The sequence below is a fragment of the Camponotus vicinus genome, unplaced genomic scaffold, assembly GCF_025532165.1.
Source record: "Camponotus vicinus isolate PSW18456_S1 unplaced genomic scaffold, iyCamVici1.0 SCAF_4, whole genome shotgun sequence".
NCBI classification, from domain to species: Eukaryota; Metazoa; Arthropoda; class Insecta; order Hymenoptera; family Formicidae; genus Camponotus; species Camponotus vicinus.
The window spans coordinates 1,673,889-1,701,021 of NW_028141976.1; the positions used below are offsets into that span (position 1 = coordinate 1,673,889).

General features: G+C 37.9%; 3 protein-coding genes across 5 annotated transcripts in view; 1 reads left to right on the plus strand and 2 right to left on the minus strand.

The window, feature by feature from the left end:
• LOC145971209 (rho GTPase-activating protein 20) overlaps positions 1-27,133 on the plus strand; it is a 266,316-nt gene that overhangs the window by 39,251 nt on the left and 199,932 nt on the right. The window lies entirely within an intron of this gene.
• On the minus strand, positions 11,097-12,628 carry LOC145970232 (uncharacterized). 2 transcript variants are annotated; one of them, XM_083096799.1, is made up of 3 exons: positions 11,702-12,628; positions 11,363-11,624; positions 11,097-11,287 (listed from the first exon to the last, which is right to left on the minus strand). In XM_083096799.1, exons 1-2 carry the CDS (start codon positions 11,792-11,794, stop codon positions 11,364-11,366), a joined length of 354 nt encoding a protein of 117 aa, XP_082952925.1. In that variant the 5' UTR covers positions 11,795-12,628; the 3' UTR covers positions 11,097-11,287; position 11,363. The 2 variants fall into 2 exon arrangements, with proteins under 2 accessions (XP_082952925.1, XP_082952924.1); XM_083096798.1 differs by having other exon boundaries at positions 11,097-11,624.
• LOC145970195 (uncharacterized) lies at positions 20,000-24,537 on the minus strand. The gene is made up of 2 exons (XM_083096743.1): positions 22,805-24,537; positions 20,000-22,730 (listed from the first exon to the last, which is right to left on the minus strand). The coding sequence occupies exons 1-2, from the start codon at positions 23,881-23,883 to the stop codon at positions 20,177-20,179; spliced, it is 3,633 nt and encodes a 1,210-aa protein (XP_082952869.1). The 5' UTR covers positions 23,884-24,537; the 3' UTR covers positions 20,000-20,176.

Genomic DNA, 27,133 nt, shown 5'->3' on the forward strand with positions numbered 1-27,133 from the left:
GATTACCTTTCCTATCTTTATTAAATAATTAGTATTTTTTCTATATTTTTTTGTTTCATTTTCATTTTCATATATTTCCTTTCTCTTTATTCCTTGTTTTTTGTTCGTTGTGTCTCTTTATTTCCTCTCTATCTGGTTTCTCTAATTTATTCGTTAATATTTATGTACGCTTATTTATCAAATCTATATTTTACAAGAATATTGTAACATATTCATTATTAATAATAGACAAATATTACACGATGTACAATTTGTACGATAAAAATATTACTCATTGATCTTACGATAAATTATAATTTACTAAAAAAATTTATTTTGTTTTTTCGATGCGGAAATGCGTTCATGCGTTTATTGTCGTCTAGAGGGTGAAACAATTTTACGATCATGCCATAGAGACAAATGAAAGAAAAAATAAAATGCTTATCTTGATGATCTGTGTCTCTTATGAATCACATGGCCATGGATGAACCGAGACATAAACGGAACTTCTCGCCAAATCGGGCTACGTTGAAATCATCATCATGAAGATAATCACCGCCTTCGCAACTTAAGTGTTGTTCACGCAGCTAATCTCGCGACTGCCATTAGCGCAGAAAGACGGCAGATACGGCGTGATCTAGGAGAAGAATTGCCTGTAGGACTGTGTGTGCCCTTAAAAATGAGGTTGTAGTGTATACCTAGATAAAAATTAATGTAGCTCTATCCCAGCTGTAATAAAAATTATATACAAAAATTTTGACGATATAAATATTGACGAGATGTCAATTGTTTTGTTGAAAATATGTATATTTTTATTATTATATGTGTTAAACAGATTAGAATATAAATTTTTATTTGTATTAAAATTTATTATAATTTAAACTTTTAATGATAAAATTAGCAGAAACGTGTTATATGAACTTCAATCTGCATAAACGTTTTAATGTATATTTTAAAAAAGAAAAACTTTTATGATTTCGAGATACTTGTGCGATCTAAATATAATAATATAGAAAAACATATACATATATTTTTTTCATTCAATGCATTTTTGTTATAATTTTGTTTGATACTTTAATAGCTTACGTATTATTGTATTTGCAACGTGAAAGCTTCTCCTAGTCCCTGCGTCTACGACTAGATCACATAAAGCGTAAACAGTGTCATTAAGAGCTTTAGCCTCGAAACTTAACTAGCGGAAATTCTGCTGAATCCACGTTTCCTGTCACTCATTTTGCAGGTCACAGCTTTCTACTCAGAAGAATAAAGATTGTTTTATTATTATCGTGTAGTAAAGTTTCCGCATATTAACTAGTGAGATTTGTAGTACAGGAGAAACTCATTCGAATTATTGTGATTCTGATAATGTTTTGGACCTACAATAATAGTATTACGACACGTATACATATTTTAATATGTATTTGGACTTACAATAACATCCTGATAATTATATGTACAGGGTCCGCCAAAAGTACCGGGACCTCTGAATATTTCGAAAAATATACATTTTCGTGAAAAATGTTTTAAACAAAAGTTGTAGGGCTTTAAGTTACGCATTATATAGTAATATTAGTATGACCTTGAATAGCACCGTCAAAGTCACATAAAAATCACTTTGAATTTTTTAAATAGAATCCCCTACTTTTCATTATATATTCTTGTAGCTTACCTCGAGAACTTTCCAAAACACTATAATTAAGTTATTTTTCATTAAGTACTTTCCGAGTTATGAGGCTTGAAATAATTTCTTAATTTTACATAAACCGTAAAATATCTAGTAAAATATTCATTTTTCGATTATCTTACCTTAATACTTTTATGTATAAAATAATGGAAGGAATCAATTGGTATAAAGAAAACACATAGTTGTTTTTGAGAAAAAAATATGTAATTGTTAATTGCAAATTAACTCGGAAAGTACTTAATGAAAAATAATTTAATTATAGTGTTTTGGAAAGCTTTCGAGGTAAGCTATAAGAATATGTAATGAAAAATAGGGAGTTCTATTTAAAAAATTTAAAATGATTTTTATATGACCTTTACGGTGCTATTCAAGGTCATACTAATATTACTATATAATGCGTAACTTAAAGCCCTATAACTTTTGTTTGAAACATTTTTCACGAAAATGTATATTTTTCGAAATATTCAGGGATCTCGGTACTTTTATATCGGTACAGATGGTACAAATATATCGTATTCACTTTACGTTTATCTGCCGCTTAATTTTTAAATTGATCGAATTTTTCGATCACGCTCGCCATTTGAAACGCAGGATTTCACGTTCATGAAAATTCTTTCATGGAACAATCTCAATACAGACTTTTCAGGATGTTTAATGCAACTCGCGCGCGATTGAATCGGTTGCGCGCACTGAATGACGATTTTTCATTCACGATCTTTCTCACGGATCAGTCGCGCGCGCGATTGCTCTGGCCAAAAGAAATCTCTTATCGTCGTCTGCGCATATAGTTGCGTTTGTTTGTCGTCGTAGTGGTCAATCGCGATTCGTTCCGATTCTTAAGCGAAAGGTGCGCAGTTCGGCGAATCAGTTGTTCAGTCGTTCTAGCATGGGCGAGGCCTGGAACTTATATATACATTTACACATATATACCACACATATACCTACACATATGTACCACTACGAATATTTTTTGCTGCTCTCTTAAATAGATTGACAGTTTTAAATTTCGTGCTGGGAGATGCAACACGACACATGTGTTGCCGTTTTCAAAGATGTACTTCCCTTCATTACAGATAAAATTGGTTTAGTGAAGTTCAACTCATCAAAAAAAATTATAAAATTTATTTTAATTACTTGATTAATTTTTAATTGATTTTATTATGTGTTACCTAATTATTTAGTGTAATTAATATATTACTTAATTTACAAAAAAATTTTATCAATATTATAATATATTATTATATGTTTATATTATTATAGCAATATACTATTATATATTTGTGAGAAGTCTAAATTTCAATTCTTTTAGATCAATCTCGATTTTATTGTTTAATCGAAAAATTGCATGATTAATATTTAATTATTGTTAATATTTAATTATTCTAATGATGTTTTAACAATGAACAAATATTTACTTATTTGCATTGAAGAAATGTTAATACTCGATCTGTACTTCCATATTGCATATATATAACTAAATATGAAACGTAGCATCCCAAAATACGATTGTTATCAGTGCGTGAAATTGCAAACATGTATTTAATTTAAAAATAGAATTTTCGTAAAATCGGCCAATATTTTGAAGTGACTTATATTTTATAGACAGATATTTTACAGATAGATATTTTATAGATATATTTATAATATAATACTGCACACATGTGCACAGTCGTAAAAATATCAGTCCATGCCACCTCAGAGAAAAAAAGATAGAGAAAGAGAGAATGGAACTATATATAGTTACTGAGAATGGCCTTCATTGCTTGAATTATATGACAATCACGCACAGGCTCTTTGCCTGTTAAAATCCATCGGTTTTCGATTATATCTTGGTGTCATTCCGCGCATCTGTTTAATACATAATAAATTATGTTAACAGGTAGTGATATGTTAATCGATAAATATATTACTACGATTTCCATTACAATAATTTATTTGTTCACATATAGTCACATAGTTTGCAGATTTATTTTTTTCAAGTGTAGAACTTATAAATTATATATTTTATGGAATGTTAAAAAACTTTTAAGTAAAATATAATATATATAAATTTTAAAAATTTATATATTACATTTGTTTACAATGTTTTTACATGTGTTTTAATATTTTAAATGTAAGTCTAATTGCAAATAATTATAAAATCTAATTGACAGCCTCTGTTTAAAATCTCATAAAATAAATGTCGCATTATATCCTAACAAAGATAACAATATACTATAGCTAAATAGCTTGGAGAAGGACTTTATCAGTCAGACAATGTTTATGAAATAATGTCAGACACACGCTCGAGTCGAGTAATCATCTATGGTCATTCTATTCTAATTCTCTTCTGGTGTGACTGAATGAGTAATGACATCAGAGATGTGATTTACTAAAGTGACAAATTTGACTTTAGTAACAGACAATAATGCTTAAGCAACTTGTACAAACAGCAGGAGGTGGTAATATAAGCACATGATAAATATTAAACGCAGTTTTTTTTGTATATGTAAAAAATATAATATATTACTAATAATATAAAATATGTCTGCAGCACAACAATAACATCAAAATTATGATAGAACACAAGAGAAAATTTTTCTTCAATTCAAAGTTTTTTAGATATTTATATATATAATTATATGTATGATTACTTGAGCCAAATCTCTAATTATTAAATATAATTATATGTGTGTAATTAAGTGTTTCATATAATAATTTCATAGATTTTTAAGTATATAAAATTGTTCTCTTTATATATATTTTAGCACATCATTTAAATCTGTAGAAGAAATTTTTGAACATACAATTTATCGAAGAGTCTTTGTAGATTTATGAAATTTATATAATTTATCGAAGTTGTATAGATTTATGAAATAAATTTGCAATTCTATATTTTCTATATTTGTAATTCTATATTCAAATTCCTTTAGTTGTCCAATTATTCAAAGTTTAATCTCTCTAGTCGCAATCATGAAGACAAACGACGAGCTTGACACTTATGAATTTCTCCGTTAAACGCACCATCTTGACATTTTGACAAATAAAGTTCCACACCGTGTAGCATATTATTTAGTTTATGCCATTCCTGTATCAATTTTCCGTTATGTGCGAATTGTACATGCGTGCATAATACACACATGGAAAATGTGTATCACAAAGATTTTAGTCTGCTGCATACCTGATTGCACAAGACGATTAGTGGTTTCTCGGAGCAAATTTTCTGCAGTCCATCTGCTAGTGGAATTAATTGCTCAACTCCTCTCCATTTCAGTAGCGTATTCACCGATAGATCTAAGCGATCATTTAAGATTTTAATAATTGAGAGACTTATTTTAAGAAACTTATTTTTCTTAAATTTTTAATTTAGAAATGTTTATAAATAAGCAATACACACATTTTTTCTATGATTTAATTGAACGACAGTCATGCATTTTACGCTAAAAAAAATGTAGAGCTTTTCCAACCTTTTTAATACGTTTTCTAAATTATTGTTGCAAGCAATAATTAAAAGAAAAATTATTTCAGCAACATTTTGCAGAGTCTAAACACGTTGGGTGTTCTAAATCCACTACTGTTCGCATTACACGCGAAATACAAGTTCGCTCTCTTCCGCCTCGGCAGAATGCCCTGGCCTGTGATCGATGTAACGACGCTCATTGTCTCATAATGAGTCTGGGAGGGACAGGATGCCTGTGCATGCACATTTCGTTTCGAACGAGGCACTACACATATACACACATGTACATACTTGCCTATTTAACAGCCGATGGAAATCCATCATCTGTCACGCGAGCAAGGAAACAATAAACGAATTCGTACAGTCCACTCGATAGGCTTACATATGACATGTAGACATATAGTCGCAGAAATATTTCGCGAACGTCTCAGCGCAATTGTTACATTGCACTTATCCTGTGTCATATATATATGATTTACGCTTGTACATCAAGTATACGTGCCTCGATCGCCATGACATATCATGGAAAAAGTGCAACGACATCGACCAGGTGATTTACCGAACAATGGGGAGCGATACGTTCAATAGCGACGACGGATTTGCGGATAGATAAGTATGATGCGTTGCAACAATATGGTCTTCCTTCAAACATATCCTGCTGCGAGACGCAATCTTGCAAACCTTTTCAATTTGCGATAAGAGCCTTGCGAAATATCGGCTGGGAAGAATGCAAGTACAACGTTGCTGTTTCGTGCAAGCGAAATCACTGGGCTGAATAATTGGACGAAGAAACGATGTCTCTCATGCCGGGAAGAAAATAAATTCTGAGAGTTAATCTCTCTCAAAGAGAGTCATTTCCGGCCAACCGGAAGGCCAAATGAGCCGTATCGTCGGTTGTGTTTTCATCATTACCTCTATCTTTCTCTCTCTTACTTATTTGGATTTGAATCTTTTTGCCAAAAAGATACAATAATCTTGTTGAATTCCAGATTCAATTTTAAAAACCGGTGAAAGTAACGTCTGGAGCCGTTAATCGATCACCACTCTTTTATTTTGTTATAACTTGATCTTTAAACGAGATACATGTTCATAACGAGGTAGTTTAATCGAACCTATCAAGAACTTGGTTAGTTAATAAGTATTGAGTAAAATATGTTCACGAATGTAAAAAACATGCGATTTCGAACATATATAATATATTGTGTATATTTTTTTACATATTGCTATTAAACTTGATGTGGAGTTTTGATTATACTTTTATACAAAGAGCATTATTTTTATCTTATTTATTTTTGGCCGGCTACCGTAATATTGGAGATCTTAAAGATATGCGGCTGGTAGATTTGTGATGTTATTCTTTTGATATTTGCCCGCGAGAGAAAGGCAAACGAATAACAGTCGAAGGAGAATAAGAAATGGTCAAGAAGATGATCAAAAAGAGGGACAAAAAGAGAGAGGGAGACGGGGAAAGAGTGAGTAAGATATGTTGTAGTGCGAGAGAGACGTAGACCGGTATAATTATGCAATTTAGATTCAGCTTTACAATTCCGGTTTGGCTTTATTAAAAGCGAGAGTGGGCGTGTGACCTCCTCTTTCTCTCTCCAATCAAGAGTATCTTGCACACGCTCGCTAAAGGGAGGGATAACGCGTTCTTCGGATAAATGCAACATCGGTGAATCCCGCGTTCTGGACATTACTCCTCGAAAGGCTGCCATGAATCTTCCCGACGATGTGCATTATAGCCGCGGATTCGGTAACCTCGCGGACAACCGCTCTCGCGTTAAATCACATCGCGTGAAACGCGCGTACGAGCTTAATGATCTGAATTATGCGAACAGCGAGAAAGATAAATCGTCCCAATTATCGTAGATCCGCGAAACCGCTTATCAATATGATTTAGGTAATCTTGAAGTAAATGCATTTTTATGTCACCAGAATTAAAAATTGAAGATATATGAAGCAAAAAGAGAATTTCGCGTTAAAAATAAAACAATAAAAAAGGCACGCAAATATTAGTGTTAAAATGTTGCTACTTTTAGATAGTAATTAAAAACATAATTACGTGTTTGTATAATATATATGTATGGATGAAATAAGAATATATTTGAAAAATATGTAGAAATTCGTGCTTATCGATAATGATAAAATATCAAGTATAAGTTATGCAATTAAACTGACTAGATTGCAAGTTAGAGAAACTGGATAAATATGTTTAGTATATAGTTTATATAAGAAAATGTATACTTAAATTTTTTATAAATGCAATATCGATGATTCATTGCCGTTACGTCATTTTAATGGATCCAATATTAGGGTCACGGATGACTGACGCTTTCAGTATCGTGAGAATCGTTAGTGACTGGCGATTATACAAGATGCTTCAAACTTAGCGAATCATATTTTAACAACGGATTTTTATTTTTTATTTTAGATTTTTTTTTAATGAAAAGATTGATTCCGTTATTTTTGAAGCATAATTCATGAATTATAATTAAGATAAGCTAGTAATTATCGAAAAATAATAAGAATTGCCTAACTGTAGAATAACAAATTTCTCTAGAGATATAATAATTAGAGAATAATTATTTTTAATTATGTAATAGAATTAATAGACACTAATAACGTATAATTATTTCTTTTCTTTCAACATAAATGTATAAACCCATGTGATATTCTCAGTGTGCCAAACGTGTTGAACCATGAAAACTTTACGTGTACGCAAATAGGGGAATTAGAAAATTACATTCAAGCTCGTTAAAACGGCAGCTTGACGATGCGAGCACTGCGCTAATTAATACGGCTTTTTTAACGGTGACTCATTTCATGTTATTATATTTATCTATATTTAAATGAAAAAGATGTGTCTATTTTTTTATACATTTCTATCAAGTCGGAGAAAAGTTATTTATATATTTGAATCGGCTGCGTTATATTACAAGAGAGAAAAGCGTGATCTTAAATGAACAGTATATTTAGTTTAATCCTTCTCTTACTACTGGATTGCACTGAATCATAGGGATCGTATCATTGATCTAGGGTTTGTGCGAACATACCATATCATTTTCTTCGATCCCCTTTCCCTCTTCGCCGTCCACGGCACGAGTCGACGATTATTTGTATGATTACTTTTGATGTATGAGGAACTTTTATGCACTCAATCTGTGAACCATGACATTAGAAATATATCGGCATAAATTATGCGTCAGATAATCATTAGTCGATGACATAAAGTTAGATTGTAAAATTAATATTGGATAATGAATAACACACAAACAAGGGTAATGCGCGATTTTTGTTTTTCGCCATGTCGATTAAAACGTTCCAACACTCCGGGTTCGCTCGTTTAATTACGATGCCGGAAAAATGTTTTAATAATTCACATTTAATAACTTACATGACATAAAAATATTACGTATTAACCCTTAGATTTTCAATGCCATTTATATTGCCTAACTATCCTATAATCCCATAAAATCTATTTCATTAAGATTAAAGATTTATTTATTATTGTAGATATCTGAATGGTATAAAACGTAAATTCCAAAGATATTCAATCTATAAATAACGTAAAGTAAAGTAAAAGCTTAAGGAAACAATATAACGTAAAGTAAAGTAAAAGCTTAAGGAAACAATACGAAGTATTATAATTAATATTTTAAATAAATTAATTTTAAATTAATGATAATTTTTGAAAAACCTTTCAGTGATAGAAAAATTTCGCAATATTTCTTAATATTTCTTCGGAGATATATCTTTTATACTTTTTATTATTATTTTTTACACTGTTTAAAGAGTATTTTTTAAAGTATTACAAATTAAAGTATTACATTATTAATTAACTTTGCTTTGTTGCTTTAATCAAAGATATGTATATATGCACATATAATATTATATGATTATATGATTAATATTATATGATTAGCGCGATGATTATCTATTTGAACAATATAAAATACGTGTATGTTTAAAGATATGTAAGAAGGAGTTTACTTGCACTTTAATGGGCAATCGATTTCAACCGACAACTTCCTCGTCCTTAGTCCATTAAATTGCGGATTTATTGCAGATATTTAAGAAAATAACTGTACTTCCATCTCGCCTTCCACAAATGCCGGAATATCTGAAGAATTCGCGCGAATTACGATCGTACAATTACCGTATTATATATATTTATATGCGATGCGACGAACATTCGTATACAAGTTGGATCGCGAGGGGCCGAAAGGTCGATGTACGGTCTTTTGCCTGATGTAGATTTCTGGACCTTTAACATTTATCTGATCCCCTTTGCGCCACTGCTCACATTGCCAAACCGTAAATACACGTGCGCTTTAATTATGCGCTGTCTTCGCGTTCCTTAACATAGCAACCAAGATTTCGGGAATTAGCCGGTTGGGACTACCGTGTAAAGTTATGGAATGTATGCCCCGACATTCGACGCTTTTTATAAGGCGATCGTGCCTCCCCCTCCTTCCCCCCGCCAGTCACATAATTAGAACATTTCGAGTTTTCTGGTTGGATGAATCAGTCTCCTACACAAAGAAAGTTTTATTAAATAGAGACTATAGCAAGTTTCGAATTTCTTAATACGTTTAAACAGAATACACTTTTATTACTTTAGCTGATCTCTGGTGATGATTAACATTTTATTAATCCGTTATTTTTCGTGGTCATTATTCTAAAATATTAATTAAAAGTTTATGATATATTTAATAATTTATTTGAATATGATATAATTAAAATATGGTTAGTTATTAAAATATGATATAATTAAAATATGGTAGTAGTAAGACTATGAGGTTTCTAACGCAGGGGCTCCGAGGGGGGGTGAGGGGCGAGGGGGAACCGCGGGGGGGGGGGTGACGTCACGGGGGGGGTGACGTCACGCGGGGTGACGTCACGCGGGGGGGGGGGGGGTGACGTCACGTGCGGGGGATGATGACGTCACGCGGGGGGGGGGGGGGTGACGTCACGTGCGGGGGATGATGACGTCACGCGGGGGATGATGACGTCACGTGCGGGGGATGATGACGTCACGCGGAGATGATGACGTCACGCGGGGGATGATGACGTCACGCGGAGATGATGACGTCACGCGGGGGATGATGACATCACGCGGGGGATGATGACGTCACGCGATGGATGAGGGGGTCCGCGCGGGTAGGGGGGATCCGCGGCGCGAGCGATGGACGAGGGGGTCCGCGCGGGTAGGGGGGATCCGCGGCGCGAGCGATGGACGAGGGGGTCCGCGCGGGTAGGGGGGATCCGCGGCGCGAGCGATGGACGAGGGGGTCCGCGCGGGTAGGGGGGATCCGCGGCGCGAGCGATGGACGAGGGGGTCCGCGCGGGTAGGGGGGATCCGCGGCGCGAGCGATGGACGAGGGGGTCCGCGCGGGTGGGGGGGACGGGTGTGAGAAGAATAGCGCTACGTGTGGGAAAAGGATAGCGTAAAGTGTGTGAAGAGGACAGTGCGACAAGGATGACACGTGACATCATCAACATGTGACAAGGATGGCGTCAACGTGGGACAAGGACGACGCATTATAAGATGCCACATAGGTGGGAGCAGGACGACGCAAAGGTAAGTGAGTGATAGCGACGAGCTTGTGAATGAGAGAGAACGATAATAGCGCGAAGAGAACGCATACGAAAGAGAACTATAATATCGCGAGAACAACGTGTGCGAGAGAGAACGATAATAGCTAAGATAACGCGTGCGAGCGAGAACGAAGATATCGCGAGACTTACAACTAACGCGAGACTTATTGTTAGAACGATAGCGCGTACGAAAGAGAGAGAGAGAGAACGATATTGCTATACTTACAACTAGCGCAAGAGAGACGCAAGGGATGGGAACGCAAGGAGAGGCGCGTAAATAAATACATTTCTTTTCAATACTAAATATAACATTTATTTTAAAATGTGTGTGTGTGTGTATTATACAATTTGTGTGTGTGTGTGTGTGTGTGTGTGTGTGTGTGTGTGTGTGTGTGTGTGTGTGTGTGTGTGTCTAATAAAATAATAATATAATAATATAAAATTTAAAATTTAAAAAATATAATAATAATAAGAATAGTAATATAATAATATAAAATTTAAAATTTAAAAAATATAATAATAATAAGAATAGTAATATAATAATAAAATAAAAATATAAAAATATAAAATACATGGGGAGGCCGCTCCTGCAACAGAAAAAGAGACATTTCATTAGCTTTATTTTAATAATTAATAATAAAAATTATAAAAAATAGATATACCTTAGCCCCCTGGGGCTACTAAGTCCTCCCACTCCTCCTCTTCTTCCCAATCTTCCTCTTCTTGGACCCATATCTCTTCTTCTATTTCTTCGTAGGGCTCTTCCCCGAAGAGCCGCCGCAGATCAAATATATCTCCATCTAGGCCCTCCGGGGTGTCGCCCCACACGTCTCCAAAATTCTCCCTCTCGGCCCGGCGCACCGCCCGCACCCACTGGCGGTGCTCTATGTTCATGAAGCCCGGTATGCGGACTTCATCCTGGAACTACATAAAAAGTATAATTAATATAAATACAAAATTTTTTACACTTTTTCACAAAATAATCACAAAACACTACTTACGTTCCACGTGAAAGTCATGTTGAGTGCTACGATACATAATATGTCCATCAATTTCGTCTTCCAGTCCTTGTACAATGATGCAAGATGATCCATTGTTTTTTAAACTTTTACACACTTCTTACTCGCGCACTTCTAAACTCTTTCTGATGAGAGAACGAGGTCTCGGCACGAGATTTTATAGCAGAGATGCGACATTATCACCATATCAAAAACGCGTCGTAAGACAAAAGTATACGCGGTCCCATGCAACTCTCAGCGTGGTATATAATATAATATTAATATTATCATATCGCTACTTTGTGAGGAGACAACGAGGTCTCGACACGAAACTTTAGAATAGGGACATATCATTATCGCTTTACCAAAAACGCGTCGTAAGACAAAAGTATGCATGATATAATATAACATTATAATGTGTCAACCCTGCTCGAACGGTCATCGAACGCAAACGAACGCTCGTCGAACGGTCATCGAACGGAAACGAACGCTCGTTGAACGGTAATTGAACGATCATCGAACGGAAATGAACAGTCATCGAACGGAATTGAACGGTAATTGAACACCCGTCGAACGGAAACGAACGCCCGTCGAACGGTAATCGAACGGAAACGAACGGTAATCGAACGGAATTGAACGGTAATTGAACGCCCGTCGAACGGAAACGAATGCCCGTTGAACGGTAATCGAACGGAAACGAACACCCGTTGAACGGTCATCGAACGGTAATTGAACAGTAATCGAACGGAAACAAACGCTCGTCGAACGGTAATTGAACGGTAATCGAACGGAAACGAACGCCCGTCGAACGGAAACAAACGCTCGTTGAACGGGAATGAACGCTCGTCGAACGGTCATCGAACGTAAAACTATATTCAATTATCAAATATTTAAATGTTTTATCATGTACCACAATGTAGTATCGAAATACAATATCTGTGGCAGCTGTGTCGCGTACGGAAACACGATACTGCACACGTACATAGATAGAGATGAGGAAAGAAAGGAGAGAATAAGAAAGACGATAAAAATATATTGCATCATCAATTTATTATAAATATGGATTCGATGAATCATGATGTTTCAACCACCAATTATAAATCTTAAATACATTTTCTAAAGCACAATTTTTTACATGATTTTCACAACGTACAGTATTCTTAACATCTAACTTATTTAAAGAAGCTACATCCTCATAATCTGCATCCAAAGTTTCGATAATCACATCGTTTCTTGCATCATTGTCCAGTATATCGGCTAGCCATTGCCGTTTTTCATGCCCTTTAACGTACACGAGAGGTGACGCATCATCATCCTCCCCCGTTGCACCCATCACCGCTGTCGTAATTAAACGTTTCGATTTCCAATATGAAACGTGTCCATCATTCCACGATAATCCATGGTGATTTTTCATCAACCATAAAACCTGACATCTCTCAGATTTTGTGAGCATGTGCCATGGTTCGGGACATGTAAAAATATAATGAGAAAGTACGGATCCCTTTCTCAGAACAGCAGCTTCCTTCACGACAAAATTTTTCCCAACGATAAATCCTTGTAGATCCACAAACGTTGGCACAGCCATGATGACAAGATCCGATCGCAGACTGATGTCGATCGTCAAACATCTCAATCTTTTATATTTTTTCATATGCAATGGAGGGGATATTTGCTGACTTATGTAATTTTGCGGACTACATTGGTCAATGGATTATATTCGACAACCCGATCGTGCAAGATGAGGCAGTAGGCGGTAGTATTCGCCGGTATATTTTCCCTGCATTCAAACTCTATTCTCACGTCCACGGTAGCAGTTTTGACAGACTCGTTTTGTCGCGAGCAATCAATGACCGCGAGAGGACCGCAATGTAGAAACTTTGAAATGGTTAATAGCGTTGCATTATCATCGCATCCATAATAAGATTTGCGAAAACGAGAGTACATGTTGAATAGAACGGCGAATCTATTTTTTTCAAAATCTAAATTTAAATCATCATAGGGATAAAATTCCGAGTTTAAATAGAGTTTAACGTTGGTTAATTTGCAGTCATCGAATAATGTAACATCTTGTGACACTGAATTCTTTTTACCAGTTTGCAATGCAAAGATCACGTATCGTGGTTTCTCTAGCTGGGAGGCGGCTTTCACGGTCCATGAATGCTTAGTCGTGCTATGCAGCAGAGGAAATTCGTATAGATCCCAAGATCTGAAACTCATATTCAAGTATCGTCCGCTTTCCAACATTCGCAACATCGACAATTTATTAATCTCGTTCAATATTACATGAGGCATACGCCACTGTATCTTGAGTAATTCAATCTCTGCCTCCGACGATGGGTGTCCGAATAGACAATTATTATCGTTGCGCGAACGTATCAAAATCAATTCGTGACGAGCGTTAATCACAACGCGTTTATAATCTTCGCAAAATCCCAGCAGCATGTTGAGCGGTACACAATAGTTGAAATAATTTTTGTCACCATTGTACGTCAAATCCCACGCAGCGTTCTTCAAGTTTATACTTTTCTGGTGCGTTAGAGAGACATAATTTTTGAGCGTCGAAGTTATTCCAACATTTCTGTTGCGATCAATCTCTACTCCGTCGAGTTCGTATCGAAGCTCATCAAACATGAATGCGACGCAATTGTTTCCCAATACAACCTTCATTTCGTCATTCGCTTTACGCACATTAAACCTTCCCTCGATGTAAAGAAAGCTTTCGCACGGTAACGTGTACAAATCCTGATGTTGTATAGGTATTCGTATCTCGTCGCTGTATCCAAGCATCGTATTGGCGTACGGATTGTATGTATGAGTCTCAATCTTGACGATGCGATCGTCAAAGACTGGTTCACCTCCGATATTCAAAATATCAATCATTCTTTTCGTACGATGAATCCCAATGATTTTAAAAATTCACGATTCAACGCGCTCAGCTTCTTCTTAATGGCTATCTTATTATTGTCACCCGATACCGCAATAGTATTGTCCCTCGTAAAAGTATTGTCTCTCGCGTGCTCCGTTTCGTTCAGCACGAGCATACTATGTTTGTCGCCGCCGTATATGCAATCTTACGGTAATTTCCTCTCCTCGAAAATCGAGCAATCGACCTCTTTGATCCACAATACGTATTGTTAAATCCGTAATGCTCCGTACGATGATCGGCAGGTAAATGATCTGTGCCGGCGTTTCCGATATCTTATATCCTGGTGGTACGCTCGGTGAAAATTCATGTATTGTGTGTACGCGCATGCCATTGCTGTACGCACCAGTAGTCATGTTACATTCTATACGAATAATATTTACGTTTATAATATTAACTGGTTCGTCCGATTCGTACCACTCGCGAGGTTGCAATATACGATTCGATGAGAATCCAAGCAAGGATCCTACATTGTTGGGTTTGGTAAAGTTTATTCTGTAGGCACATTTGATTTCGCTCTTTAGCGTGCTATGATTGGCGCGGAGCGCTATTGGATATTCCTCATCATAATCGTTTTCAACATCTCTGGAAAGGTGTTCATCTTGCAAAATTGCACGTTTGAGATAGTCATTTATAGCGTGCAATTCGTACGATCCTTCGGGAATCGTAATTTCCTTGTCGTCGTTGCCAAAGTAAAATTTATTATTCAAAAAATTTACGTTTGGAATCGTATGATAAGTTTCAAAATCCGTTAATCCAAGCTCGTAATCGGCATCAGTCAAATCTATAGCGGGAAAATAGCTTACAGCGAGAACGCTGCTTCTGCCAGTCAACGTAAGTGTCAGTGACATGTCGAACGAATACTGAGTCATGACGATGGATTGTCAGGCTTTAAATTGATCGTCGACTGTTTGAAGAAATTTTAAACACAACTGTCCACAGATGCTCTGATTGTAACTTTGATAAGATGCATAATTGTATTCAATTTTCACTCGTCCGAAATATCGCACAAGTTCCTTGGGTGGTCGAAGGTTTCCAAAACTGTCGAAATATACGATACGATCTCCCCTCTTTGCGTACGCTACCCAATGAGTACCGGGACCATCAACGTCATCCAAATTGACGATACCGCTCTCGTTTCGTCGTACACTGCTTATTGGTAAATTATTGCGCATGAAAACACCTCTAAAGAACGGTATGTGCATACGTTTCGCCAATTGTTCCAATTGCACGTTAGTTGTCGCACCCGTAGGCATTTTTAATGTTTTTTCGACGTTTTTTTTTTTCTCTTAGACTTTGTTGAGAATCCCTGTCCACGCTTGTACGGAGCAAGATAAAGTCCGCGACCTTCCATAGCGCGATTGTGACGCTGCAACTCTTCCAGCTGACGTTGCGCCGCCTTGCTATCGTTTACCGCCTTTGCGATTCCCGCCGCACCGCCGGCCAAAGAACCGACAACTCCCAACAACGGTAAAAGTGGTAAAATACCACCGCGTTTCGCTACTGGAAGTATTCGTTTTTTCCTCCTCTTTGTCGTCGATGACTTTTTCATCCCCATGCCGAGTTTTGTCTTTGCCTTCATTGTCGCCCAAACAGTCGTAGCGGCTGCTCTTTCACCAAGAGTCGAATCCCTCGCGGTAATGCGTTCTCGCGCTCTTGCAGCTAGTATGCGATCCGCGACGTGTCGTTGACCGAGGTCGTTGCTTCGCGAGTAAGCAATGTCGTGCTCGCGACAAGCGGTGTCCAATGGATTGATGCCTCGATCGCCTCTAGCCAATCGTTTCTCTAATCGAGTTCCCGGGCCGCAAAACTGATAACCGGGAATATGTAATTCGATGGGAAGAGCGTTTATCGCACGATTTAAGAGACCGCTACCTCTTACGATTCTCGCTGACATTCGTAGCAATTTTTTATTAATGGTGGCGGACCGTCGATGTGTGTTCGCATCCACGGCTGATTGTAATGTCGCATGCACGAACGATATTGTCGAACCTCCGAATCAGCCTTTATATATTCTGGAAGCTTGTCCCACAATCGTTCCACGTAATCACCAAAATTTTGTAGTAAAACAATCTTTGGGATATACTGCAGTTGTTCGGCGGTAAGCCGGAAAATGTCTCTTTCATCCGACAGAAGGAGAAACATTTTGATACTGAACGGTTTCGAGTTGAGACACCTCTATAAATAGGTCTCCCCCCTCGTGATCATTCGCAAAATTGATTCGAAAGAGAAAACATGCGGTTCGTGCGACAAGCGCGGATAATCAAAGTATCAAATTTCGACGATAGACTAATATCGGAGAAAAAAGTACGCAAGCATGGAAACATGCTACCGACTACTATACGCGGTATCGTTTGCGGCCCTTCAAACTGCGGTAAGACAAACGTGTTGATTAGTTTGATAGAAAGTCCGTACGGTGTACGTTTCGAGAACGCGTACGTATACTCGAAATCGCTTCAACAACCGAAATATAGATACTTGGAAAATTTATTAGCACCTATAGACGAAATTGGCTATTTCACATTCTCTAATAACAGCGATGTCATTCCACCGAGCGAGGCGCTTCCGAATTCCATCTTTATCTTTGATGACGTGGCATGTGACAAGCAAGATACGATAAGAGAATACTTTGCAATGGGTCGACACTCGAGCGTCGACTGTTTCTATCTTTGTCAAACGTATGCCAAGATACCTAAGCATCTTATACGCGATAATGCGAATCTTTTGATTTTATTTAAACAAGACGGCACAAACTTGAAACATGTATACAACGATCATGTAAATACCGACATGTCTTACGACGATTTCCGCGCATTGTGTCAGAAATGTTGGCAACGCAAATATGGCTTCGTAGTCATTGATAAAGACAGCACGTTGATCAATGGACGATATAGAAGAGGATTTAATGATTTCGCGATACCGTAAAGCGATCAGTCGTCATCGACACATTGATCAAGCATCATGAACGACGATCGTGAAAAGATTGCGATAGAGATTGCAAAAATGAGCGAATCAATTCGCAAAAAATATCGCGCTTTGAAAACTGGTAAAATGGAGGAAGACGTTGCATTGGAAAGACAATTTAAGCCAATTACCGAACCTTTAAAACAGCTTATCGAAAATACTGTGGAATCTGATGCGCCGAAAATTGAACCATTGAGTTTAACGTTTGGAGAGAAGCACGAGGAAAAAATAAAAGAGTCGAAGCAAGGAATAAAGCGAGCACGGATAAATATGCCGATAAACGATTCGCCGATATATTCGACACCGAATCGATCGAAACGAAGGAAACAATTTTCTAATATGGCTACTGTTTCTACTCCGATAAAAGTACAACCGCGTCAAACAATACCATCCCCGTCCGTCGAAGAAATTTATGAGACCACGCCCGATTCGTTTGTAACATCGGTCCGACATGAATTAGAAACGTCCGAAGGTCAGAAAACGTTCCGAGATCATTTTGGTCCACTAGCGCAAAAATATATAGGAGCTATCATGAGTGTTGATAAAAATAAGAGTATGGATTACGTCTACGGTGTTAAATTTACCAGCGAAGGAATGATGCTCGGTGATAAACGTTTCGATGTGGACATGGAAGATAATATAATTATCGATGGAATAAAATATACGGGATCCGAAGGTATCTACGATTTGATTTTTAGAAAATTTCCCAATCATAAAAAATACACTCAAGACGATTTGTATAAATATCAAAGTATATTAAAAGCAACAAATGCGCATAAACGTGACAACAAAGTTAATAATCCTATTAAAAGTAACAAAGGATACAAGTACAAATATATAATTGCACCATTATTCCCCGATAGAAAGGTGGGAAGAGGTATAGACGCGCCGCACACCATGACGCTAAGCGACAACATGATCGATTACGTGCATTGGAACGATCCCAACGAATTGGTAGATCGTTTGCGATTGCTGGACGCCTCGCGTCGAGCCGGCAACAATGCTCACGACAATGAAATCTTGTCAATTATCGAAGAACTTCGCGAGGCTGGCATTATTATAAATTAAACTATGCGTCAACGATACATGTCATTCCGTCAAAGTTCTCGGTACCGAAATGTCGATTAATAAATTTGGATTATCGCTCGGAACGTCGAATAATTTGTACTATCAATGGAATGGATTATTGAGAAATTACGTTCGCGATAATGCTCTCTGCCAGACTACTACCGGCTTTGACGCAAGGTCGCGCAAGATTCAACGTGTAGCGCAACCGGAAACTGATACTGACGCCGTCAACAAACGATATGTGGATAAACTTTTGAGAGATCGACAGGGAGAAATTGAGCAAAAAATTATCACGCTTGAAACACACGTGCAGGCGCTACGAATAATGATGGATGAGATAAAGAATGTGCTGAGATATGCAACATCTGACTCGACACAGTAAACGAGACATACTAATATCGCAATATTAATTATGCCTCGATCAAACGTGCGAAAGAAGATAAACACCTCCGAAAAGCGACAACTTGTCGAGGAACTACATGCTCCGGCGAGAAGAAATTTTCCACGAAGACGCGTCATTGTATGCGGATACGACGATCTGTGGCAGGCGGACGTGGTCGACATGCGTTCGTATTCTCGACTCAACAAGGGTCATAAATACATACTCACAGTTATCGATGTGTTGAGCAAGTATGCGTGGGCCGTACCGCTCAAGAGCAAGAGCGGAAACGAAATGTCCGAAACGATCGCAAAGATTATTAGAGACGATAAAAGGTGTCCGAAAAATTTTCAAACCGACAGAGGAAAAGAATTTTACAACGCGAGTGTGCAGAAACTCATGAAGAAACACAACATTAATCATTACTCGACGTATTCCATTATGAAAGCCTCGGTCGTGGAACGATTCAATCGTACTTTGAAAAACAATATGTGGAAAATGTTTACGCTCAACGGAAATTACAAATGGATCGACGAGCTATCTCGACTCGTTGCAGAGTACAATACGCGAAAACATCGCACCATCGGTATGAGACCTGCCGACGTCACTCCAGCGATCGCCGAAAAACTTTTAAATACGGTGTATAGCAACGTAAAAATTGCGGCTCCGACAAAATTTAAAGTAGGCGATTCGGTACGCGTAAGCAAATACAAGACCATCTTTGAAAAAGGTTTCACACCTAATTGGACGACCGAAGTTTTTAAGATTGTCGAGGTGCAGAAAACTAATCCCGCGACATTCATACTCCAAGATTCGCGTGGAGATCCCGTCGCTGGAGGATTCTACGAATACGAATTACAACGCGTCGCTAATCCCGACGTATATCTCGTGGAAAAAATTTTGCGGGAAAAGGGTGATGACGTATACGTGAAATGGTTGGGAATGGATAAATCATACAACTCTTGGATACATAAAAATAGTGTATTATAAATATTTATTAAAATAATATACATATAAACTATATAAATAATTTAATATATAAATATTTAATAATATAAAAATATATAAAGTGTATTAAATATAAAAATATATACATGGTTATGTACAAAATATACAATTAATAATAAATAAAATATACATTTATTTACAATGGTATTCTATAATGTCCCCACGGTAACGTATCGGTGGTTTCGGGTACGATATACCGCTTATCGTCGTACGGACTCAGAGCAATTTTCGTCTCGCAGATCGTGTATACTTGGTGCAGTTTAGATCGTATACACGACTGCTGACGCGTCATTTCAATTTCTTCTTTCAAACACCGCATGTAGTCGTCAAACGTTATCGTTCTCGCAACAACGTTACTCTTGACACCTTTAACTTTCTTCGTGTCCTTTTTTCCATTCACTCGTAACGCGTACATCTTTGCTCTGAGCCCGACGAATTCGGTCATTATGGTACCGTTGTTTTCGTCCTTCATCAGGCCCGGTACCTTTTTATTTACAAGCGGTATACCATACGCATTATCCACTGCATAATCGCTCGTGTCGAATCTGATGATATCGCGCTTCATATTCTCATACACATCCGCGCACTCAATGTGATATATGAGACTATCCGTATCGGTGTACATTACCTGGCATTTGTCGCGATACATTGGCGTCATATACTCGTGATGAAACTCGTACAAACATGTCTTGGATATGTCGAGTATGCACATACCCACGTAAATCGGTTTGTAGAATTTCACCTCGAGTTTGCGCAATTCCACAGCGATTAAGTTTTCTGAAAAAACGCTTCTGCTGTGGAAATTTGGTTTCGCGATCATTGCCTCTGCGCCATACCGACCATCCCACTTTGTTAACAATTTAACATCGACACGATTGCGCACATTTTCCATCGTTTTACCAAACACTGCATTGTTCATTAATTTATATAAATTTTTTTCGAAATCATTTTTAGCCAATGTTCTAAAATGTGTATTTAATTCTATGTAATTTCGAAGCCACGGAGATTGTGAAAACTGTAAAATTCGATGTATTTTTGTTACGCGAAGACCGTGACGCGTACACTGCTGCAGGTTGCGATAGTGTATCACGTAACGCTTCTTATCGTATAGCGTTGCAAGCAGTTTAAATTCCCGCTTGCCAGGTGGTTTGTCGCGTGTCGGGCAAAACGGCAGGTCAGTGTGCGCATCGTGAAGATGTTGCGGGTACTCGAGGTCCACTTCGAGGACATAGCCTGTAGGCGAATCTAGCGTGATGGATGATACATCAAAATTGGTCACATCGTCGACCCATTGAAAATTGGCGTAAGGCAACGGTTGACACATTGCCCATCCGTACAAATTATTTACATCAAAGTACATCAAGTACGATGATGGTTTCGATGGATCGTACGACTCCATGTACTTGTTATTAGCGCGAGCGTATCTACCCGAACATTGACTCAGACCGCCGCGTATACCACGTTCGATGAACATAACCATGTCGATGTCAGTAAGCAGCTCGAACGTGATCTTGGTATGTTTCAACATGGCGTCCCACGTGTATCCGGGGAGAGTATAGTAATACGCGGGGTCGAGTCCGTAACTTTCGATACATTTATCTCGAAAGTTTTCGAAAATGTCGGCTAATAACAAGACATCAATTTTAAGATATAAATCGCTATATTCTCCTAGCGTTCGAATGGAGAATCGCGTCCAGATGTTCTCGGCGTGCGCGTAATCGCTCTCGGATACAGTGTCACCGGTCAAGGAACTGTAAAACGATTCGCGCGGTGGTAAACACGTATCTTGCAACCTCTCTACAGAGTCGATGTATTCGTACGGAAATACACCTTTTCGCGTTAACAAATTGAAATTTTCTGTTGATAAATTTTGAAATTCTGATTTTAAAATTTTGAGTTTATCTTTGTCCAAAAACGATGCCAATTTGTCGAGACTCGATGCGAGAAATTTGAATGAATCGATGAAACGTAATTTTACATGATTTTTTGATTCTTCATCCATACAAACATCTTTTGTAAACGAAATATATTTCTCTTTTGTTATCGGAAGTAACTCGATTTTCCCTTCGAACGATGTGGCTATTTCCTCGATAATGAAATGTGAATCATAACCGGATAAATTGTGAAAAACTATGGGAATACAAAAAGATTCTTTATAATTTAAATTGCAATTTGAGTGTGCTGGACCTCTGTACCGCCCGGTCAGATGGCAATGATCGCGAACGCGTGTATCGTCTTGCACGAACGGTTTTTCGCATATATGACATTGAGTGGCGCTATGGAATTTCTCCCACTCTTCGGACGTCAAATTTACCATGGGGACATTTGTTTTTAAAATATTTTTTACACGTAACGCTAAATTTTTGAGGTCTGCGGCGAACCATGCTATACAATCGGCGCTACGACGCGAATGATATGCCGATAAAGATTCGTCGTATGAACAATGTACATAATAAGCTAAACTAAATACTTGGTGATGTTGATATGCGTTTTTCTCTTCTTCCGTCTTGGCCAGAACGCATTCCAGGTCGGCGTAGACCACAAATGGAAGCCGCTCCTTCCGATTAAAGTTGTTGAACGATAACCACTTGTCCTTATCGCTCGGCAATCGGACAGCGCAATCATTCATCTTTCCACAGTCGACCGTATGCGACTGCAACTTGGTGTCCGAATTAAAATAATGCAGGCATCTGTAAAAGAAAAATTTTTTTTAGATTTATATACAATTTGCTACATAACTTATAATTATTCAAATTAAACTTACCGATCGCAGATATATTTTGGATTCTTGTGTTTGCTCAATTGTGAGCTCACGAGCCGGGATAAATTCTTAATCCAAGTGAAATGTCCGACGCTGTTGTCGTCTTCAATGTACAGCAAGTTGATATGCTTATCCCGCTTCTGCTCCGTAAGACGCATCGGGACAATGCTGTTCTTGTCTTCGATGCTGTACACATTTATAGAAATGTCATTGGCAAGTTCAAAATTTTTTATTTGGTTCACAGTCACTGGAAACTCAATGTTCTGGAGATTCAGCACTGTCGTGTAATGCGGGTACGATGATTCCCGATTCGTGTCTCTTTCGGCGGGGTATAGGGCGGCGACCACTGTCCACGCGAAACACGCATTGTCTTTAGATTGTACATTAATCACCGCTCTTTTCAACATAATCTCCCGCGATAATTTGATGTGACACCCCGCACGCATAGGATTATACTTATTTATATTTACAGTTAAATTTAGTATTCGCGACAAAGCCCACCCGCTATCGCGTTCCTGAAACTCTTCCAGAGACGCTAGGGTGGGTTCGATAACACGCCGTTCGTACCACTCGCGTAAATCGGATGTGCGAAAGAGTTCATAGTTTCGCGTATTGATACTTTTGTTGGCGTGTTTATCCCCAGCCACGAATTCACCGTTAAATATAGTGTTCACTTTCACATTACAGTGTTTTTTCATAACGTCCTGCACATGTTCTATCACTATGTCTTTGGCGTCATCGAGAAATTGGCGAGGTTCAATGTGATTATAGTTTATCACCGCACCAGTCGATACGCGACTCTCGAACGCCGTATCAATCTCGCGCCACACAAGTCTATTTTGACGCGCGCTACATCCGGCACCCGCGTGTACGAAACGTCCACGTACCGAATTTTTCAACCCTTCGAGGCGCGCGATCCGAGCAATCAGCGATTGTCGATTTCCGATCGATAATCGCGGTCGCTTGATGCGACTTTGCTCTTCCAACGACTCGATGTATTGGTCGCATCGTTGTTCCCACACAATGTAATCTTCCAGCGAATCAATCAATGTGGATTGCTCTCGCAAATTTTGTTCCTCCATATTGTAACACACTTGCGAAATGCGCTTCCCAATGATAGTTCCGGATGTACTTTAGCAAAATTACTGGCGGGGCGTGCCTCTTGATCATGATTTATATACTGTCTCGTGCATATCATCGAACATTCTAGAATGATTTCATCTTAAAAAATTCCCCGGAATAGCGTGTGCAATTTAACCTTGATAATTTCATGTTTTGTCACGTACATTTGAAAAATCTGATGTGGTTGCATCGGGAGCAGCCGTAAAACGGCGCTTGATTTTAGCACATTTAGCTAAATCTTTGTCTAGGGGTGATGTGCGTTTTAACCTTGGCGGTTAATCTTTGTTCCGATGCACATCTTAACCTTGAAAATTTCGCGTTTTGTCACGTACATTTGAAAAATCTGACGTGATTGCATCAGGAGCAGCCGTACATCGACGCTCGATTTTAGCGCATTCAGCTAAATCTTTGTTCTGATGCGCAATTTAACCTTGAAAATTTTACGTTTTGTCACGTACATTTGAAAAAATCTGACGTGGTTGCGTCGGGAGCAGCCGTACATCGGCGCACGATTTTAGCACATTCAGCTAAATCTTTGTCTAGGGGTGATGTGTGTTTTAACCTTGACGGCATGATTTATATACTGTCTCATGCATATCATCGAACATTCTAGAATGATTTCATCTTAAAAAATTCCCGGAGTAACGTTTGCAATTTAACCTTGATAATTTCGCGTTTTGTCACATACATTTGAAAAATCTAACGTGGTTGCGTCGGGAGCAGCCGTACACCGGCGCTCGATTTTAGCGAATTCAGCTAAATCTTTGTTCTAGGGATGATGATGTCATCGCAGCCGTATATCGGCGCGACAAAATTTTAGAGGAAATTAAAATGTCGTGTCAGCAATAATCCCCTCTACATTGCAATTTGCGATACTATTTGAATTGATATTAATTCTAATACGATCAGTATTGCATCAATCGCGCGTGTGAAAGGTTCACTGAAGAAATCAACATGAATTTTTACGTTCCGATTCGAAACGGTGAAACTCCACCGTGTAAGAAGCAAAAATGTGACACGTAAGTTTCGATCTTTAAATATTTAATTATTTAATTTTTTTAAATATTGATCTAATTTATATATTTTTATAGCATTCAGCCTCGTCGTGCGACTCGCATACTTGGAAGAAGATACGCTCTAACCCCAACGTCGTACAAGTATTTGGACATTGGAATAAGCGTTGGAGCTGTGTCGTACGTGGAACTGATTCTCGGTGATAATCGAGGCAATCAAATAGTGTTGCCTTTTTCAACGTGGAATTTGTTGATGCAGAAGCAAGCAGACATTGAACAATTTCTACAATCGACTGCTCTCGCATTAAGGATTGGAGATTTATCGATCGAAATGTATCAATCGAAAATTGTAAAACTCACATTATGTGACAATTCTTTGTACATGAAACCACCGACATTATTACATTTATTTAATTTTGAAAATTGTATCGATCATATGCATAATTGGTTATGCGAGAATACGTATCTCGTAAATGAAAAATTTAAACAATTTGAAACTGTTTTACGACGTAACAATATTACTACTGTATGCGATGCTGTAAAAACGATACGTGATAGTGACGTCTTTAACAGCGAATCATTAATCGATTGCGAATTATTAACATGTGCTGTAAATGATATTCTTTACGATGCGTGCAATAAATAATTATTTTTATTCCATCTATGATTTTAATTCTTTCCTTCCATACGAATAAGAATAGTTATACTTTTCTCAACACGCTCCGCTAAAGATGTAGAGAAATGCTGAGGTAGATGAGACGTGATGCTCTAGTTGGAATGAGACAAAAGATATTAAAAGATATATAATGAAGAGGAGCCTGCGACATTAGAATATTATTTCTTTCGTTGTTCTGTGCTTGTCACAAAGTTGTGGAGAGTGTGTGAGGAAGAAAAGTGAACAAAATTATGTGTATTCCTAAACCATACAAACCGAGGTCCGATCCTCGCTTTTACTCTGATCTCCCGAGAATACACATTGCAAAATGTTTCTGGACCGAATCCTACCAACGTCGAAACCGACACTACTGCAAGGATTGTCGGTACGGATTTTATCGAAATTATGCATTAAAACATAATTATTTCCACGGGTTCTTCGAGGGACCGTTTACACCGTTTAGGTGCTGTCACTGCGGCACGGAGGTAACGGTGATAAGATCTGTCCTAGACTGCAAGGATTGTTACCAGGAATATTGTCATACGTTCCGTACCCTCAAGAGACAAGGATATGATGTAGATAATATGTCCATCATAGTATATAATACTGACCGAATGGAAATATGGAAGATACATTTTTTACCATCTGAACCTCCTAGTATAGAAGAGCAACGAGAGGAGTTGCTGGAACCTTATTACATGCTGCCTACTCAGAGCGAAAATTCGGCGACGCGTAACGAACTCTTCTTTCAAGAAACATAATTTGTAAGTAACTTTCAATTTATAATATATCAAAAGTTCTAAAATAAATTATTAAAAACTATTCAAATGTCTTTTTCTGTTCCAGGAGCGGCTCCACTCAGCCCGGCACATCGACCCCTTAGCATTCTAGGAGCGGCCTCCTCCTTAGCCCGGCGCACTCCCCCCAAATATATTATTCTTATTATTTTATTATTATATTATTATTATTTTTTTTTAAATTTTAAATTTTATATTATTATATTATTATTTTATTAGACACACACACACACACACACACACACACACACACACACACACACACACAAATTGTATAATACACGCACACATTTTAAAATAAATGTTATATTTAGTATTGAAAAGAAATGTATTTATTTACGCGCCTCTCCTTGCGTTCCCATCCCTTGCGTCTCTCTTGCGCTAGTTGTAAGTATAGCAATATCGTTCTCTCTCTCTCTCTTTCGTACGCGCTATCGTTCTAACAATAAGTCTCGCGTTAGTTGTAAGTCTCGCGATATCTTCGTTCTCGCTCGCACGCGTTATCTTAGCTATTATCGTTCTCTCTCGCACACGTTGTTCTCGCGATATTATAGTTCTCTTTCGTATGCGTTCTCTTCGCGCTATTATCGTTCTCTCTCATTCACAAGCTCGTCGCTATCACTCACTTACCTTTGCGTCGTCCTGCTCCCACCTATGTGGCATCTTATAATGCGTCGTCCTTGTCCCACGTTGACGCCATCCTTGTCACATGTTGATGATGTCACGTGTCATCCTTGTCGCACTG